At 57.5% G+C, this 19,060-nt stretch overlaps 1 protein-coding gene across 2 annotated transcripts in view; it reads right to left on the bottom strand.

Moving 5' to 3' along the window:
* OCRL (OCRL inositol polyphosphate-5-phosphatase) overlaps window positions 1–18,502 on the bottom strand; it is a 30,485-nt gene extending 11,983 nt beyond the window's left edge. The window contains exons 1-17 of one of the 2 annotated variants that reach the window (XM_075896605.1): window positions 18,319–18,502; window positions 17,429–17,499; window positions 16,571–16,650; window positions 13,689–13,727; window positions 12,562–12,672; window positions 12,394–12,489; window positions 11,338–11,458; window positions 11,089–11,250; window positions 10,560–10,661; window positions 9,973–10,087; window positions 7,841–7,957; window positions 7,150–7,337; window positions 5,344–5,455; window positions 4,710–4,819; window positions 3,397–3,532; window positions 2,437–2,547; window positions 1,238–1,403 (exon numbers count right to left, since the gene is read on the bottom strand). In XM_075896605.1, coding sequence (XP_075752720.1) covers window positions 1,238–1,403; window positions 2,437–2,547; window positions 3,397–3,532; window positions 4,710–4,819; window positions 5,344–5,455; window positions 7,150–7,337; window positions 7,841–7,957; window positions 9,973–10,087; window positions 10,560–10,661; window positions 11,089–11,250; window positions 11,338–11,458; window positions 12,394–12,489; window positions 12,562–12,672; window positions 13,689–13,727; window positions 16,571–16,650; window positions 17,429–17,499; window positions 18,319–18,348 — 1,867 coding nt within the window. In that variant the 5' untranslated portion in view covers window positions 18,349–18,502. The remainder of the gene's footprint in view (window positions 1–1,237; window positions 1,404–2,436; window positions 2,548–3,396; window positions 3,533–4,709; window positions 4,820–5,343; window positions 5,456–7,149; window positions 7,338–7,840; window positions 7,958–9,972; window positions 10,088–10,559; window positions 10,662–11,088; window positions 11,251–11,337; window positions 11,459–12,393; window positions 12,490–12,561; window positions 12,673–13,688; window positions 13,728–16,570; window positions 16,651–17,428; window positions 17,500–18,318) is intronic. The other variant, XM_075896607.1, reaches the window with a different exon arrangement.
* Window positions 18,503–19,060: the final 558 nt, after the last annotated feature.

Genomic DNA, 19,060 nt, shown 5'->3' with positions numbered 1-19,060 from the left:
AAACTAATCTGATAGCTTTCTTTGATAAGATAACGAGCCTTGTGGATAAGGGAGAAGCGGTGGATGTCATATACCTAGACTTTAGTAAGGCATTTGATACGGTCTCGCATGATATTCTTATTGATAAACTAGGCAAATATAACTTAGATAGGGCCACGATAAGGTGGGTGCATAATTGGCTGGATAACCGTAGTCAGAGAGTTGTTGTTAACGGTTCTAAATCCTGCTGGAAAGGGATAACAAGTGGAGTTCCTCAAGGGTCTGTTTTGGGACCCGTACTGTTCAATATCTTCATCAATGATGTAGATATTGGGATAAAGAGTACGCTTATTAAGTCTGTAGATGATACCAAACTGGGTGGGGTTGCAACTTCTTTGGAGGATAGGGACATAATTCAAAATGACCTTAGCAAGTTAGAGAAATGGTCAGAGGTAAACAGGATGAGGTTTAATAAAGAGAAATGCAAAGTGCTCCACTTAGGAAGGAACAATCAGTTCCATACATACAAGATGGGAAGCGACTGTCTAGGAAGGAGCATGGCGGAAAGGGATCTAGGGGTCATAGTGGACCACAAGTTGAATATGAGTCAACAGTGTGATGCTGTTGCAAAAAAAGCAAATATGATTCTAGGTTGTATCAACAGGTGTGTTGTAAGCAAAACTCGTGAAGTCATTCTGCCGCTCTACTCTGCACTAGTTAGGCCTCAGCTGGAGTACTGTGTCCAGTTCTGGGCGCCACATTTCAAGAAAGATGTGGAGAAATTGGAAAGGGTACAGAGAAGAGCGACAAGAATGATTAAAGGTCTAGAGAACATGACCTATGAAGCCAGGCTTCATGAACTGGGCTTGTTTAGTTTGGAAAAAAGAAGATTAAGGGGGGACATGATAGCGGTTTTCAAATATCTAAAAGGGTGTCACAAGGAGGAAGGCGAAAATTTGTTCCTCTTGGTTTCTGAGGACAGGACAAGGAGTAATGGGCTTAAAGTGCAGCAGGGGAGGTTTAGATTGGACATTAGGAAAAAATTCCTAACTGTGAGGGTGGTCAAATATTGGAATAAATTGCCAAGGGAGGTGGTGGAATCTCCCTCTCTGGAGATATTTAAGAACAGGTTAGATAGACATCTGTCAGGGATGGTGTAGACGGAGCTTGGTCCTGCCTTGAGGGCGGGGGGATGGACTCGATGACCTCTCGAGGTCCCTTCCAGTCCTATTATTCTATGATTCTATGTGAGACTCACTTGGCTCCAGGTACCCCTCGTAGGGCTCGGCCCGGAGCCAGGGCTTACAGTACTGGCTGTCGTTGAGCTTCGGGATGAAGGAGAAGTGACAGGTGACCTGCCCGTTGTTGGTGATCTGGAACTTCTCCTTCCGGAGCTGCCGGAACTTTACCCTCTCAAACACAAACTGCAGAGCAAAGAGAAAACGGCCCCCGGGGAGCCACAGTGAGTACCAGCATCGCTACCGCGCCAGGCCCCACCTCAGCACTTGCTGGCAACAGGGGAGCGCCTGGCGATTCCCTGCTTTGTTTGCTCCCCCAGGCAGCCAGGACACTGGGCTGGGCGGAGCTTTGGTCTGACCCCGCCTGGCCGTTCTCATGAGGTCAGGGGAATGCCCAATTTCTAACCCCACGCCCGGCTGGGGGGAGGGGACGGAAGTTAGTTTTTGGCTTATTTTCCACGCTGGAGTTAATGACTCGTCACACCGGGTCCATGCTCCAGCTGCCGCAGGCCGGGTGCTGTGCCATCTGTGACGTAGTGGGGGTACCTGGCTGGTTTCTATGCTGCTGGCTCTGGGGTAACCCCCACTGGCTGCCGTGGGTACCACGGCCCAGCAAAACAGGATGAGTCACTATGCAAACCAGTGGCCAGACACCCCCCATGGAGAGGAACAAAGGAAGGTGAATGCTACCCTGGCTGGGGGGCAAGGCTGGAGGAGAGTGGGTTAGTTCCTGTCTGGAAAGCAGGGGAGAAGGAGCTGGGGAGGGGAGCTGGGACTCCCCCATCTCAAGGGGGCACTGAGGCCTCTTAGCCCCAGTTCCTGTAACCAGATTACATCTGTGCTGTGCTGTATCCTGGAGGAGCAATAAACCACCCTCAATTCCACTGGCTGGTGGAGTCTGTTTGTGCCATTTCGGGGTGCAGGAGACAGGGGACCCCCAACGCGCCGTCACACCATCATAGCAGCCTCGCGCAGACACAGGCTGCACTGAGCGAAGGAGTTCTTCCAGCTGCGTAGGTACCACCCCGGGAGGCGGTAACTAGGCCGACAGAAGAACCCTGGCGTTACAGCAACCCAACGCCGGTGCTCACGCCGGGACATTTTTCACAGCCCTGAGCCAGGCAGCCAAGGCAGCCCACGTGCTGGGTGCAGACCGGGTCTCAGCCTCTAGAAACGCTGCTCGCCAGCACGCAGACGAGGAATCCGTTTGGGGTCTCACCTCTCTCCGGCTGAGCTCCAGTGAGGGAAGGAAGTCATTCTCCATTCTGTCCATCATACGAACTATATCCTCAAACACCTTCCGGTACCTCTGCTCATCCACAACCTTCACCTGCGGAAGAGCAGGTCACCCCGGATGTAGGCCAGAGCGGAAGAGACTCTTGGGAATGCCACGTGCGCAGCTCTGAAGGCTGCGGATTGGCCCAGCTGCCCCCCAAGTCTCGGGTAAGTCCATGCACGCGGTGCTACCTGCAGCCATGGCACTGGTGTTTCCTGGCCAGCGGGCACCAGGAAGGATCTGCTACTTGTGGGAAAGGCGCTGCCAACCTGCACGGGCACGCCACAGTCGGGCTTCAGGCCTCCCAAGAGCTCAACAAGCCACCCAGACAGCCTAGCTCTGAGAGCGGGGCAGCGCAATAGGGGGGCATGTGGCCCACCCAGCGGCCGGGCTCTCAAGTCGCTCCCCACCCACGCACATATTCAGCCCCCCCCCCCCCCCCCCCGGGCCAGAGGCTCCCAGCCCTTCTGTTTCTCCCAGCAGAGCGGAAGCGGCATCAGAGAAGGGGGCAGTTATTGACAGGTAGCGCGTGGGCGTGGGGAGGAGCCAGCTGCAAACAGCTCAGCACGCCCACCCCAGCGGCAGGGGCCCCGGGGTCACACCTCGGAGCCCAGAAAACACTGGTAAAGCAACCAGGTGGCTGGGCGTTCCTGCTGAGCAGGGCACAAGCCAGCGTGCCACTGTGCCAGCGGGGCACAGGCCGTTCCGGCGTCGCACACCACAGCGGGGCTGCAGAGAACAGCAGCTCTGCTGAGTGCCCGGCTGCAGACACAGAGAAGCGAAGCTGCCGGGCGACTAGCGCTCGTTGCTGCTCATCCCCCTTCCCGTTTACATCAAGACGCGCAGGCCCCGTCTCCCTTGGTCAGCGGGTGGACCCTGCACCAGGCCGCAAGGGACACTCACCCCGATAAGGAAGAGCGAGCTGACTGGCTTGTGGTCGCTGGTTCTCAGGTCCATGTGGCTGCGGTACCGGAGCTGATTAACGTCCCCCCCTCGCCAGAGGATCCGATCGCACCAGGCTGGCACGCGACACTTCCCACTGCAGATACACAATGAGCAGGGAATCCCCGAGCGCTCCTATCCCGCTCACCTGCACGCCCACTTCCCAGGGCAGCATCTCGAGCCGGGGGCTCCCGGCACTTCCTGACCTCGCATCCCATTGCTTCTGTGCTCTCCCTGCCCCTGCATGGGGCTACCCTGGGCTGGCACCCTTCCAGTGCCTAGCAGCTCCCTCCCGGCGGCCAGCTCGCCCACAGACACGGATGTAGTGCTCCAGACCTCGTCCCCACCCTGCGAGCACTGGGGCTGCTGAACTCCCTGCTGCTGCGGCAGTGCTAGGAAACGGACGGGGCTAGCAGGGGCCAGCTCTACGCAAGGCCCCAGCATACATGGCCCCACGTGGCAGTCGCCTCTTTTGTTGCCACACGCTGGTGCAAGCTAGTTTAGTGCTCTGCCCACGGGCCCCACTGCCGAAAGCCCGTTCAGCTGCTCCTGCTCCCCACGGGCCTCGAGTCTGGGTGGCTTGGATCACCTCTCCCAGGAGAGTGCATGGGCAGGAGCAGGAGGGCGGCCTTCCCCCGGAGGGCCTGCAGGGCCAGAGACCAGCAACCATGGCCTAAGGAGACGCTCAACAGGCAGATATAAGGACCCAGGTCTGTAAGGGAGGAGGCCTGAGCAGCAGCAGCAGACTGCAATGGGGCTGGTAGCCCCGTGGGGCTACGGGAGAGCTGCAATCCTTGAGCTGCTGCAGGAAGGGGACACTGCAATGCCAGCCTGGGTGGGGCCTATCATTTTTGTTCCTTTGCCTTAGTGCGGCAGAGGAATCAAAGAGCTTGCACTGAAGGCTAAAGCAAAACTGACTGTGTCCCCGGGCCGATCAGACTACGGCAAAGCTGTCTTGTTCTAAGATTACCTGCACCTACTCCCAACCCCTCGCACAGGCACCCTCTGTGCTGTATCTCTCGCCTCAGAGGTATTCCCCACGCCTCTCAGGGAGCATGGCCTGCATGGAGCGGTCATTAGCCTCATCAGCAAAGAGCTCTGTCCCAGATACCACGTCTAGTCTATTTGCGAGGGCTCCCCCAGGCTACTCAACGTCACACTGACGGCACTAGGCGTGTTCCCAGGAGAGGCATCACAGCCTAATAATTCAGCCAGGGAAGGAAAGTTCGTGGCAAGATGCTGTTGGTGTCACAGGTTACCAGCAACAGACTTACCTGGAATCCCAGCGGTCTGTTTTAGAGTCAAATTTGTATGTGGGGATGAATTTTATTTCTCCCTCTGTGAAATCAGCAAAAACTTTCTTCTGAGTCCGCTGAATATTCAGCTAGAGGCAAAAAGGAACAGCTTATCAGCACCAAAGCCCAGCCCCGCCCCACAACTCAGATCCAGGCTGCTGAGCAGCACACTGGGCCCCAGTTACAGGTAGCCCTCCTGCAACACGCTGTCCAGGGCCCTCCAAGCCGTGACTGACCACTGTCAGTGTTCCCCCTCTGTCTTCACACTCTGCGTTACCCAGCCAGGGCAATCGTTAATACGTCCTTCAGTGGAAGGATCCACCAGCCTGAGACACAAGCCCTGGTAGACGGAACAAGAGAGAGGCTAGCTGGCTGTCAAGGAAAGCAGGGGGCTGCGGCGAGGAGCTACACACAAGGTGTCTGAGTTCTGATGCACATCCCTACAGCACGTCTTTCAGCCAGAGACCCTTGCTCGGATGTTCAATGGGGACTAGCCAGCAAGGAACAACACCGCCCGAGAGCAGAGTCCAGTCACCGTCACAGGGCAGGTGCCAGCTCTCCTAAGCGCGGGGACACAGTCAAACGGGGCGACCACGTGGCGGAGTTCGCTCACCTGGTCATATGTCAACAGCTTCTGCAGCTCATTCTTAGTGATTAGTGTTTTCACCTCACTGGCATCAGGGAGGCACAGCCTGTAGTTCAGGTCTCCCAGCCAGATGACAACACTGCACCCAAAGGCAAACATGGAAAAGAAAAGACAGCAGTTTGTCTCAGAGCTCCCTTGGGGGAGAGACACAGCGGGTGCCAGGCTGGGAAGGGGGCATCTCGGTACAGCTAGGGGAGGGTTCTCAACTAGAGGTACCTGTACCCCGGAGGACACAGAGATCTAGCAGGGGACACATTTGCCTAGTTTTACAACAGGCTCCACGAAATGCATTAGCAAAGTCAATGCAAACTAACGTTTCACAGAGACGATGACTTGTTTATATTGCTCTATGTACTAAATGAGGGTCTCTCAACCTGGCAGTGTGAGTCATTGTATAATTAGATGGTAAAAGGGAGAAAGTCAGCAATTGTTCAGTGACAGGGCGCTGGGACAATCTTGTATCTTATGTCTGATTTTGTAAGCAAGGAGTTTTTAAGTGAGGAGAAACATGGGGTGCTAAGATAAATCAGACTCCCGAGAGGGGTACAGTAGGCAGGGTTGAGAGTCACTGAGCTAGAGCACAACAGGACGACAGAATCAATTAATCAAACACAGGAAGCTTCAAAATATGACAGCAGCTGCCACTCCTGCAAGTGTCTACTAGAGTACCCTACCAGAAACCAAGCAGTGACTAACACCACACAGATGCTAAGGACAGAAGGACACACTCTGATCATCTAGTCTGACGCCCCCACAAAAACTCCTGTAGGAACTCGAGCACATCTTTTAGAAAACCGGCCAACCCTGATTTCAAAATGCCAGCGATGGAGACTGACCATGATCCTCGGGAACAGCTGGGGAAGTTTTCCTCGGTCTGAAAACAATGTGGAAAAAACCCATCCGTGTGAAACAAGGGAGAGGTACAGCGAGTCACGGCCCAGTGGTATTTATCCCTCCAACACACCGCGCACACAGCCCACAAGGAAAAGCTTGCACTTGGATAAGGCTCAGCCCCCTGCCAACCCAGCACGTAGGCCTTTTGCATCGTCCTTGGATCCCATCCAAGTCTACCAGGTTGTTTATTTTTCCACTCCTAGGAAATTACGAGGATCTGGGCAGCCCCAGAGCACCTCTGCTGAGCACGCAGGTGACTGAGCTGAGATGGCAGGACAAGAGTGCAGGTCTCCTCAGATTTCTGTGACTCCTTAATGCAGCCATCCTCTCTCACTGGTCCCCCTGCTAGCCACACTGGCGACCCCCTCACAGGCCTCTGGACAGCCCTCTCGCATGATGGGAGCTCGGACACTCCTACTCGCCTCTCAGCCTCTTACAACAAAGCTAACATGCACCGACTGAAATCTGAGCCCACTGCTAGTCCCACAACCTTGCAGCCTTTGTGCTCTGCTCACGTAAACCCTCCCAAGGAGCAAGAGTTCAAAAACGAACAGAGCAGAAAACCTGGAACAAAACCCAGAGGTTGGTGGCTGTTCTAGAAAGGCCCCAGGTTTTCCGCGCCCTGGAACAATCAGCCTGTGATGGAAGAGTGCAGGCTGCTGAGACGAGCACACTACACTTCTCACAGGGTACTAGCAACCTGCTGGCCACTGCACGAACGCTGCCCACAAGCCGATCCCTGTCTGCTGCACCACCAGGAATGTCAGTGTAGACCATGTGGATGAAACAGGAAGGCAGGGCTCTACTAGGGCTCCAGCTGGCAGCAACTGCTAGCTAAGAAGCCCCAGGCCGTGAGGAAAGGTGGAATGGGTGACTCACTCGTGTTTCATGATGTTCAACTGAGGCAGGCCCTGGTCAGGGGGCAGGAAGCTTAACCGGGCACAGATGTCCTTGTAATCCTGGTTCCGCCGCTCAAACTCCTCTACATGAGCTGCCAGGTGGGAATTGACGATGCAGAAGGTGGTGTTGTGGAACTCAAACCTTACGGCCACACCACCCTTGTTACCCTGGGGACAGAGTTACCCGTGAGACTGTCGCACGGGCACAGAGAGAGGAGGCGGAGTCACAGATGGGACAGGAGAGAGCTGGGGAAAGACACAATGAGAACAAGAGACGGACCGGCAGGAAAAGAGGCAGCAGGGATGAGATGAGGGCAAGACACTGCTCTAGGGATGTTACGTTTTGATTAATCAGCTACTCGAGAGGCAGTGGAATTTCCGTCGACTGCAGGATTAGTCGATAAGGGGGGCGCTCGCTATCCCACTGTGCCCCTCCCTTTGGGACGTACAGGAGCTGTCTGCAGCTCTTGTATATTTCAAAGGGTGAGAGGCAGCGGGAACCGTGCCGGGAGCCAAGCAGTCCCCGCTGGCAGGGTTCCCCTCTGTGCCTCTTCCTTTGCATTTGCTTATCGGGGAGTCGACTCGTCGCTTACATCCCTACCACAGGATATTTCACTCCCGCCAGAGTCGGCTGCTCCGGGGCCATGTAGTCACTGATCTAGGGCACTCACCATTTTGCCCATGATTCCTGTCCCCACAGTCTCTACCATGACCTCGCTGATATAACTCAGTTGATCCTTCCTGGCAAACACAACCAGCATCATCCCGACCAGACGGACCACCTGCACCTGCAAACAAGCAAACAAAAGTTCAGAGAGCTTCCAGGTCAGCTGTACTGTACTCCCCGGGGGGTAGGAATGGTGCCCCTGGCCTCTGTGTGTCAGAGGCTGGAGAGGGATGGCAGGAGATAAATCGCTTGATCATTGTCTTCCGTCCACCCCCTCCGGGGCACCTGGCGTTGGTCACTGTCGGCAGACAGGATACTGGGCTAGATGGACCTTTGGTCTGACCCAGTCCGGCCGTTCTTATGACTTCTCCCCTCCTGCGCTGCCCTGTCTCCATGGCCCCTTCCTGTCTCCCAACAAAGCACTAGCTGGGGGACTCCCTGCACTGCAGGAGACTTGAGAAGAGCCAGTGGCCCTCCAACGGCACCAGCAGGGGATGCTGCCGAGCTCATGACTGTTCATGCTCTGGCGCATCCCTCTGAAGCAACGTCCGGTGGGAAAGACTGGAGGCTTCTCAAGTGCCCTGCAGGAGTCAGACTGGAGCCACAGCTGCAATACAAAACTAGGCACCACCAGCCAAACCTTGCAGAAGGAACGGATGGAACTTGTCCTGGGCCCCACAAAAGCCAAGAGCTCGGGTCCCAGGGTGGCAGGAGTTTGTTTCTGCTCCTCTGGTGTGGCGCTCACAGTTTAAATGCCCAACTCTTTGCACGAGTGGTTTCAATGTAGGGGAGATAGCCAGCAAGCGAAGCTGGCACAATACCTCCCTGCCCTGCTTGGTACTGCCCGCCTCCCAGAGGGCATTAGCACCTTCCGCAGGACAGGAGGTTGTTCTCCACCATGCGGCTCATCCTACAGTCACTAAGGGGGCACCTGTGTGCACCATCACTTGCTGCATGGATCCTGGCTCTGCCACTATCTCTTCTGGGTGACTCTGGGCAAGTCACTTCACCTCTCAGTCCAGGAGTTTCCCTATCTTCTAACTGGGGGTGTTACTTCCCCCAGCTCAGCAGGTTGAGAGATGTAACTGACCAGGGTACGTGGAGCGCTCTGAAATGCTCACCAGAGAAGCGTGAAGTGTTATGACTGTTAATGAGAAGAAAACCTCCCCATCAAGAGGGGGTGAAGAAATGCCCTATCAGCAGGTGTTACAATCCCTCCCTGGAGGAGGAGCTAGAGACATCCCAATATTTTGCAGGACTCTGAACTCTGCATCTTTAACCATGAACTTTATCTGTGATTTCAGCCACTTCCACCTTGCCTGCAGCCAATCTTCCCTCCAATTTTACCATCCATGTGTGGAATAGATTTTGTTCTGGGCACTGAGGCATGAGTGGACATGCACCACCAGTGGAAACATGATCTGCACCTGAATCTCGCCTGGGTGGCACAGTGCACAGCTTACAGGGAACACTGCCTGCCGCTACCCCTGTGTGATCAGCCTTCCACATGCGATGGAGATTCAAGACCAGGCCTGCTTGGAGCGCCTGTGTCTCGTGTCACCGGGCTCTGCCTAAACCAGCAGTGCGCAGCTGTCACAGCAGAACACGGGGGGGCGACAGAGCCACTCACCAGACCTGCTGTGCTGCAGTGACTCAGTTCTGATGTGTCGGGAAGGAGCCAGCTAGCAGCATTTCAAGTAACGTAGCTCCCCCCAGGCGCAGGCTCCCAGCTCACTTCCCCTGTGCTCCTTCACGGACAAGGCGCACCCAGGCTCTCTCGCAGCGGAGCTACCGACGTGGAAACTGACCGCCTGCCTCGTCCCGCTCAGAACACCTGTCCTGTCAGCTCTCTGGTGCCTTTTTGCTGTTGTTGCTCCTCATGAGGCACCCACCAAATGGCCAGCGAGCTATTAGTGGAGGGTTTTCTGCCCTACAAGCATCTCCAGGTTTACTCCAGTACACAGCGACTCCCCCTGACCCGGAGACTAGTCCTGCTTCGGTCTCAGGTACACAGCCCTGGCCATATGGGTTGGGAGACACAGGGCGCCTCTGAGCTGGGAAAGAGCGAGCGTCACTCCTGCCCCCTCCCCGGCCCCACGGCTTGGATGCCAGCAGAGATGGCCGAGTGGGACTCACCTTCTTGTACTTGGCTTTGGGGTGCAGGGATTTCTCCACGGCAGTCAGCCACTCCTGCTCCTTCCCAGAATCAAAGTAGAAAAACGCCTCGGTGCTGAGGTCCAACTCCTGGAACCTAAAAACAGGTCAATTTAGGACACCTCCCCGCTCCCCAAGCCAGTCTCTCCTGTGCCCCCGTCAGAAGTCAGCACAGCAGGGCCCCCGTCTGACTCTCTGGTCACTCAGCCTGCAGGAAGGACACCTAGGCTAGCTTGGACAAAAGCACCATGGCCCTGTGCAGGGGCTTACAAGCCCCTTTCAGAGACCATGCCCCTGGGGCATTAGTCTTGCCTGCTTTGCTAGTGCCGGGGATGAGCTGCTGTCTCGCTGGAGGAAAGCTGCTTTTTTTCAGCTCAAGAAATCTGCTTGACTTTCGGCTGCTTCTTTGTATCGGCCTGACTCCTCCAGCCCTGCGAAGGAGATTCCCTTCCCTGCGGAGTCCCCGGGAACAAGCCAGGCACCAGTCTATAGTTTGGAGTCCACTAGGCCAAGGGAAGGGGGGAGGCACAAGATGCGTATGTGTAAGTTAGCAGGAGCTCACTCCTCACCCAACACAGTAGAAGTCTGGGGGGTCTGGGTCACAGACTAGCCAGGGTTCCAATCCGCTGTCTGGAGACTGGCCGTTCACGTTCCACGTGCCCACAAAAAACCTGCAATACACACGAGAGCAGCCAGGCAGGGCTCTCAAACGTCAGTGCACACACCCCTTCAAACAAGAATTACAGCCTGAGGACTGGGGACCAAGGCCTGAGCCCCACTGCCCCGGGGTGAGAGCCAAAGCCCCAGGCCTCACCGCTCGGGGCCGAGTAAGCCCTGTAATCTCAGCCCCGCTCCCGGGCTGAGATCACCCACCAGGAGGTGCCAACGGGATGGGGGTGGGACTGTACTGTGGCCATCTGTCCAGCTACAAACTGGACTGACCCCTCCCCGCTACACACACACGTGTTTCAAACAGGCCACCCAGCAGCAGGCGCTGGCTGTGGGGCCTGCACGAGGATCAAGCCAGCAGCCCAGAGAAGCTGAGGAAAGCTCTGCTTCTCCCTCCCTTCCCCCCAAGGCACTGGGTGCGGCGCTGACCTGAAGCTCTGGATGTTGACGTATTCGGTCTCTCTCTTGGCAAGCAAGTGCTTGATGAGCCCCTCTCTTTGCCCAGACTGCGGGCTGGGCACAAACAGCTTGCGCATGGTGTTGGTTACTTTTGGCTGGTCTCTGGCCACACTTTCCCTCTCCCGATGGACCCTGCACAGGAGGCAACCACAGACTTCACGTGGGCTTACTGCCGAGGCTACCGGAGGGTCCAGGGAACAGCTCCGGGAGGCTACTTACTGCCTGGTTTGCGGCAGGGGTGGAGGCGGGGGCTCCCGGCGAGATCCCATTTGCTGGTTTTGTAAATTTCTTTTCTTCTCCAAACTTATGGCATTGAAGTTATCCTCAAAGCCTAGAACCCCTGTAATGACAGACGGCTGGAGGGTGAAACTGAGGCCCAGGTGGATGCTCTGCAGAGACCAATTAACAAGGCCCCAGAGGGGGCACCTTAACTCCGGCAGGGGGAAGGGAGGCCAGGGGTCACTGTGTTACAGCAGCCCTGACAGCGCCTCAGGGGTGAGAAGCAGCGATGCTTGCGGACAGAGGTGGGGGGGAGCCAAGAGCCATGGGAGGGCCCCGCTGGGGGGGGAGGGAGGGGAGGAACAGGCAGAGGAAGCGAGAGAAACATTAATGAATCAAGAGGGACTTTGGCAGAAGGAGATACAAGTAGGTCAATAAGAGTGCGTCTACAGTGCACCGTTACTTCGAGAGAACTAGCGTTATTCCGAAATAACAACGCGAGCGTCTGCACAGCAATTCTCTTATTTCGAAATAATGGGAGGCTTATCCAACGTTTGTCAACCTCGTTCCACCAGGCATAACTCCTCTTCTGAAACAGCTGCAGTGCGGATGCTCCACTGCTGCTATTTCGAAATGCCCCAGGGCATTCAAAGTCATTTCTCCCCAGTGCCTCCTGGGGCTCTAAATTGAGGTAGCATGGCCACAGCAGGGGAGCCTGCCTCGGACTTATTTTGAGGCTTCCCTGTAGTGCGGACGCTCTATTTCGAAATAAGCTATTTTGTAATGTATCTCCGGACAGCTCATTCCACAACAAGTGTACAGTGTAGACATACCCTAAGACATTACTCCATGGTAACACCACACTAGGAGCAGCATATGTGCTTTTGGGGGGATGGGGGAAAGCATTAGCCAGGCTCCTACTTATCAGGGCCAATGAAAATCCAAGTTCCTAAGAGATCATAGTTTCATATGCAACCCACCCAGCCATTGCAAACAAGAGCCTGACTGTGCCCTGAACACAGGGCAGCAATGGCAGAGGCAGGACTCACTCAGTACCTGAGGCAGACGGCTGAGGAGGAGCTGGAAGGGTTTTCTCCACCTGATACCAGCTGGCTGGCTCCCTGTGCTCAGGGAGAGGCGCTTTCGACTGGGCTGGGGAGGAAACAACGCTGTGAGAAACGGCTCTTGAGCTCCAAGACCACACGTGGCTGTAAGCATGGTTACCTTCTTGTGCGCTCAGCACTTGGGAGAGGAAGGTCAAGCAGCGCTCCTCATCAGGGATCTCAAAGAGGCGCTCTGGTGTGCTGTCGCCCTGTATTCTGATCTTGCAGCCAGCTTCAGACATACAAAACACACACACCGAGACACAGACAGTTTCGGCTTCTCGACCTTTAAAGCACTCCCGTGAACAAGCCACGAGCTGCCACCTGCTCCTCTGGGCTCACCATGGAACAGCTCATCTTCCCAAAGGGATGCTGCTACCCTGACATCTAGTCTATTTTAAAAAGAGAGTCTGAGGCAGTGTCGAGTCCTCGTTGCACCCCGGCACCCCCACCCATCTGTGGGCGGGATGGGATTCTAGGGCCCTTTTCCTGATTGTCAGACTGCTTTGCTGCCCTGCTGCTGTGTGAAAGGCGAACACAAGGGAAGCGGTGATTCTGCAAGCACCAAAGGCGGGTGAATGCCCAGTGCAGAATGGACAGGGCTCCGGGGGGGATCTGTAGCAATGGGCACGCCCTGACAGGCACTAGAGGCATTACGGGTCCCCAAGACAAGCAGCCCACATGCTACCAAAGCACCTAACCCTCAAGTGCGTCTGTTCTCCCCGCTCCCGCTGGGCAGAGTGAAGACTACCTGTACCTGTCTGAGGCAAAGCGCCGGGGGACCCTGCAGGGCATGAACCCCTCCTAGGAGTGTCAGGCTCCCCTTCCGCTGGCCCTGCATTCTAACCACGGGGCTGCTTCTGCGGCAGCGAGGAGTCCGGCACCACTAAAGGGGGCAGCAGGATACGTTCTGGGCAAAGTCAGGCAGGCTCACAGGGAGGGGCTTTGAGAGAAGCATGAAGGGAAAGATTACACTCAGCCAAGTGACACCTTTTGAGCTAAGGATTTCGATCCCACTCCTCGTGGCACCGAGCACTTTCCGAAAGAATAGCAAAGCCAGCCACTCTCGCTACCAACTTACAGAGGACACAATCCACAGCTAGCAAAGGGACAGAAAGACAAGGGGAGGCAGAGGGCACAAGGGGAAGAGACAAGGGCGGGCAGAGTGGGTGAAACAGGAAGGAAAGTGTGTCAGTGATGCAGAGATGATGTATTTGCTGAAGAAAGCTCTCATCACAGCAGACTCACTGTTTGTAGCTATATCGATCAACAGAGTTTCTTCAGCCTCTGAGAAAGAAAAGAGAAGAGTCAGGAAAATTCAGCCTGTCCAGGGGCACCAAGGAGACTGAGCACAGACAACGAAAGCACAGCGCCTGCCCTCAACCCAAGGGGATCCCAAGCCCCAGCAAAGGAGCAGAAAGGTTCCATTTGTATCTCACCACTAGCAGTGGCATGCCTGGAAAGAGTTACCAGGCCAGGCTGGAGAGGTCCCCTTGCAAATGGGTCTCTTCAGAGAGATAGCAGCCTGACAGTCTGGAGACTGATTCCCCAAGAGTAGCATGTGCAGCTGTACAAGCTCCCACCGAGCTCCACCCACAAGTCCCATGGTTGGCTACATGAAGAAATTTACCGGCAGAAGCATGCCACATGACTATCGTGGTATAATGCCCCTTGGGGACGCTTATGGCAGATAAAGGGAGTCCCTCAGGATAAGTATAAAGGTACAGTTCTGCGTAAGCAAGCTCTCAGTCCATTCAGACCCCAGCTCCCATTCTAGCTTTGATCTTTGCCGCACCGCTAGTGGAGGGAGCCATGAGATGCCATTCCAGGCAGTGGTTTTTGGCACAAACATGTCACAGGAAGGGACACATAGCCGCTGATTTTCAGGCACTCCTGACTGATACTGGACATCAGGGGCCTCCCATATGGAAGGCAAGCACACGTGGTATGAATTTTAACCAGGCCACAATTTTATTTGTCAAGTTACATCCCAGGTGCCCACTGGGGACAGCCCAGGGCAGTTACTGACACCCCACCGATCCTCTGCCAATTCTTAGGGGCTCTCCTCACAGGGGGAGCTAATCAGCACACTAGCATGGTCTTTGGGCTCCTCCTCTCACCCACTAGCAGCCCTCCCCCCTCAGGGGTTGAGGCAAGAGGGAACCTCAGCCCCCAAGCAGCCCGGTCATCGAGCACATAGGCGTAGTACCACAGGCCCTGCAGCCCCCAGGGGTCACACGCGATGTGCCTCTCATAAGGAGATGTGCTTGGGATGCCCGTGGGATGCCCACTGCATTACCTTTTTGGATCTGGAGCCTAAATCAGCGAGTTCCTACACTGAGCACCTGACAATGCATGCAACTAAGCGACTCTCACATAGGCACAAACTGAGTCTTCCAGCAGCCAAATCCCTATTCCTAGATGTGGGAAGGTGAAAAAGCCAACCAGCCTGGGGCAAGCTGGTGGCAGGGGAAAGATTCCTTCCCAGGTCCAAAGCGGTGACTAGCATAAGCCCACCGCTACCTGGAGCGGAACAGAGCTCATGGTGTGAAGCAGGAGGGTTCAAGGACAGGCAGACCAGCCTAAGAGTGGGGTGGACTGACTGCTGGAACTGGCGTTGACCATACGGCTCTTTACTTGTCTCCAAATCTTGCACAAAATCCCGTTAGATCTTGTGATGGAGTGGGAATTTTCTGTATGTATGCGGTGTGTGCCTCGGTTTCCCCCAGATGCAGCATTGGTCCATAGGTGGGGGAAAGAGCTGTCTGCAGAGATCCAGCAAGGCAGGAGTGACTGATGCCTAGCTGTCTCAGCCTTGGAGCCCAGGTCCATGAAGCCAATGACAAAGGCACAGAATGGGACATTTGGCTCACAGCACATAATGAGCTAGAATGGCCTACCCCCTCCACAGGAAGCCAGCCACATTTGACCAGCTGGACAATAAAGGCCTGAGGAGGGGCCGAGCGGGACAGGCCTGGGAACCTGAATATGGAGCCAAGGGTGAGGGAAGGGCACTGCTTGGCTGGGGCCATGGGGTAGCCTGGAAGGACAAAGTTGTAACTTCTCTCTGTGCTACTGAAGGACTTTCTGGGCTGTGTTCCAGCTGACTAATAAACCCTTTCGTTTTGACCATGCTGGCTGACTGTCCCTGGAGGTGCTATTGCAGGTGTGTTGCTCCCAGAGATGGTACAAGATTCCCCCGAGGTCTGCCTTGGTGAACAGAGCGCATGGGAAGCAGGAGTGCTAAAGGGCAGGAGGACCAGCCTAAGGCGCTCACCCCTACAGGCATCACTCACTGAAGAGGTCCTCTCAGAGGGTATGTCTACACTACCCTCCTATTTCGAAATAGGAGGGTAATGTAGGCATACCGCAATTGCAAATGAAGCCTGGGATTTGAATTTCCTGGGCTTCATTTGCATAAGCGGGGTGCCGCCATTTTTAAATCCCCGCTCGTTCGAACCCCGTGCCCCATTCCACGAGGAGTAATGGTAGTTCGAACTAGGAAGCCTAGTTCGAACTACCTAGTTCGTGCCGCGTGTAGCCGCGCGGCACGGGGTTCGAACGAGCGGGGATTTAAAAATGGCAGCGCCCGGCTTATGCAAATGAAGCCCGGGAAATTCAAATCCCGGGCTTCATTTGCAATTGCGGTATGCCTACATTACCCCGCTAGTTCGAACTAGCGGGGTAGTGTAGACATACCCTGAGGCTGTTCCAAAGCTGGGGTCATTGAGTGGGCCTGTAGCTTTATGACAAAACTTGTGGCTCCAAATCCCATGAGACCTCCAGCCTACCCTCAAAGTTCCATGGGGGCTCAGAATCTCATAGGACCCAGCACATCCTGTCCTTTTTACCCTCTCCCGTCATGGGGGCCACCAAAACGCAGCCTTCACTTGGCCTCCATATGCTGCTCCTCATGCTGGCAGCTGAACTAGCCAAACATCCACACATCGATATTTATATTGAGATCCACCAACTCCCCACACAGCTTTGGGAGAAGGAAGAAGCAGGAAGCCGTAATTATAAGCCCTGAGTTTCAGCTCCACAAGGAAACTCCAATGTGTACAGCCAGGACAACAAAGCAGCGGGTTTCTAGCTGCAGAGTACAGGGGCAGGTGTGGGAGCATCAGTACCTTGAACACATCTAAAGCGGCTGTTGATGGGAATGTTATCCTGATCAGGTGTGTCCTTCTCCCGCGAATGGATAACCAACCTGGAGAGAAGGGGAAGACTCAGAACAGCTCCAAAACTAAAAGATTCATGGGCAAAAGGTATTGCTGACACCATGGCTGTATTTCTCCTGAAACCAAAGACCCTTCAATCCCTGCTCTTGATCTACGTTGGTGGGAACAGTGGGGAGGAACAGTTATCCGTAGGTATACAGACAGATGCATGCAATAATATGTGTCTGGAAGAAAAGCTCCCAAAGATGCTTCCTGATCTGCACATGATGAAGGAAGCATGCTAAGTTGCTTACACCAGAAGAAATGGGGAGTCGACTAGGGACCTAACACTTGGAAGCAGGGCCACTTCTCTGTCTGGTAAGAGGACAGCATCCCCAAAGTGAGGGGCAAGACTCCAAGAGCAAGTGTGCTGCTAGTGTGACAGGCCTTTCCATTTCTCAGGGATTTCCTACCCACAAAAGCTATACAGCTTTAACTCATCTAGTAGTGTAACCTCCGACTCCGGAGACACAGGAATGGAGCGAGAGCCATGGAAGAGGTGCCCACACAAGAGAGAGGAACTTAGTTTCACCCCCTACAATAACATGGGATACGCTCACCTTCCCCCAAACACTACACAGCCGTCTGCCAACACAGCCCAGCTGACAAATGAACAATTCCTGTGCCCCACAAGGGCAAGGAAGATGCTGCACCCTGACTCCTATCCAGTAGTACCCCCAAAGCGCAGCCCTGCCACCTCTGTGCAATCCGGCCACCGTGGGCAGCCCACCTCCCTGTGGACCCCGGCCACCCGTGTGCGCTACTCACTCGCACTGCCCGCGGCGCTGGGAGAGGCTCAGGACGCAGGGCACCCTCTGTCCTGCTCTCACCTCCACCGCATGGGCACACGGCTAAGGAACACAGCAATGCCACGGCACCAGAGCCCCCCAGCCCCCCTCCCGGACACCGCTACCCCGACCCGGGACCCCCCGCCCCCCCCGACACCGCTCCCCCGCCCCGGGACCCCCCACCCCCCCGACACCCCTCCCCCGCCCCGGGACCCCCCAGCCCCCCCCAACACCCCTCCCCCGCCCCGGGACCCCCCAGCCCCCCTCCCGGACACCGCTACCCCGCCCCGGGACCCCCCCACCCCCCCCGACACCCTTCCCCCGCCCCGGGACCCCCCAGCCCCCCCCGACACCCCTCCCCCGCCCCGGGACCCCCCGCCCCCCCCGACACCGCTCCCCCGCCCCGGGACCCCCCACCCCCCCGACACCCCTCCCCCGCCCCGGGACCCCCCCAGCCCCCCCGACACCCCTCCCCCGCCCCGGGACCCCCCAGCCCCCCCGACACCCCTCCCCCGCCCCGGGACCCCCCAGCCCCCCCGACACCCCTCCCCCGCCCCGGGACCCCCCAGCCCCCCCGACACCCCTCCCCCGCCCCGGGACCCCCCAGCCCCCCCGACACCCCTCCCCCGCCCCGGGACCCTCCAGCCCCCGACACCCCTCCCCCGCCCCGGGTCCCCCCAGTCCCCCCTACACCCCTCCCCCGCCCCGGGTCCCCCCAGCCCCCCCGACACCCCTCCCCCGCCCCGGGTCCCCCCAGCCCCCCCGACACCCCTCCCCCGCCCCGGGTCCCCCCAGCCCCCCCGACACCCCCCCCCGCCCCGGGTCCCTCCAGCCCCCCCGACACCCCCCCCGCCCGGGTCCCGCGGATACGTCCAGGCTCCAGGCCGCGGGCGGCTCCATGGGCGGCGGGTCGGGGCAGGTCGCTCCCGCGGCCCCGTCTCCCGGCGACTCCCGAGCCGAGGGCGCAGCGAGCGGGCCCGGCCGGGACCCCGCCCCCTGGCGGCCGGAGGAGCGCGCTGCAGCCAGTCCCCGGCCGGGCCGCGCCTGAGCCCCGCGCCCGGACACGCGGCAATGGGCAAGGGACCCTCCCTGCGGCAATGGGCCCGCCCCGCCCTGGTAGCGCCGGGCCCGCCCCGCCCCGCCCACCGCCCACCCCGCCTGTCACCACCGCCCCCGAACTGTCAGCGCCAGCCCCGCCCCGCCTGTCACCACCGCCCCCGCCCACCCCCGCCCTCTCCGCCTGTCACCCCACCCCGCCTGTCACCCCCGCCCCGCCCACCCCGCCTGTCACCGCCACCCCCGCCTGTCACCACCGCCCACCGCCACCCCCGCCCACTGCCCACCCCGCCTGTCACCACCGCCCCCGAACTGTCAGCGCCAGCCCCGCCCCGCCTGTCACCACCGCCCCCGCCCACCCCCGCCCTCTCCGCCTGTCACCCCACCCCGCCTGTCACCCCCGCCCCGCCCACCCCGCCTGTCACCGCCACCCCCCGCCTGTCACCACCGCCCACCGCCACCCCCGCCCACTGCCCACCCCGCCTGTCACCACCGCCCACCGCCCACCCCACCTGTCACCACCGCCCACCGCCCTCTCTGCCTGTCACCACCGCCC

Source organism: Pelodiscus sinensis, chromosome 13, assembly GCF_049634645.1.
Source record: "Pelodiscus sinensis isolate JC-2024 chromosome 13, ASM4963464v1, whole genome shotgun sequence".
Classification (NCBI taxonomy): domain Eukaryota; kingdom Metazoa; phylum Chordata; order Testudines; family Trionychidae; genus Pelodiscus; species Pelodiscus sinensis.
This window is presented reverse-complemented; position numbering and strand designations above follow the sequence as displayed.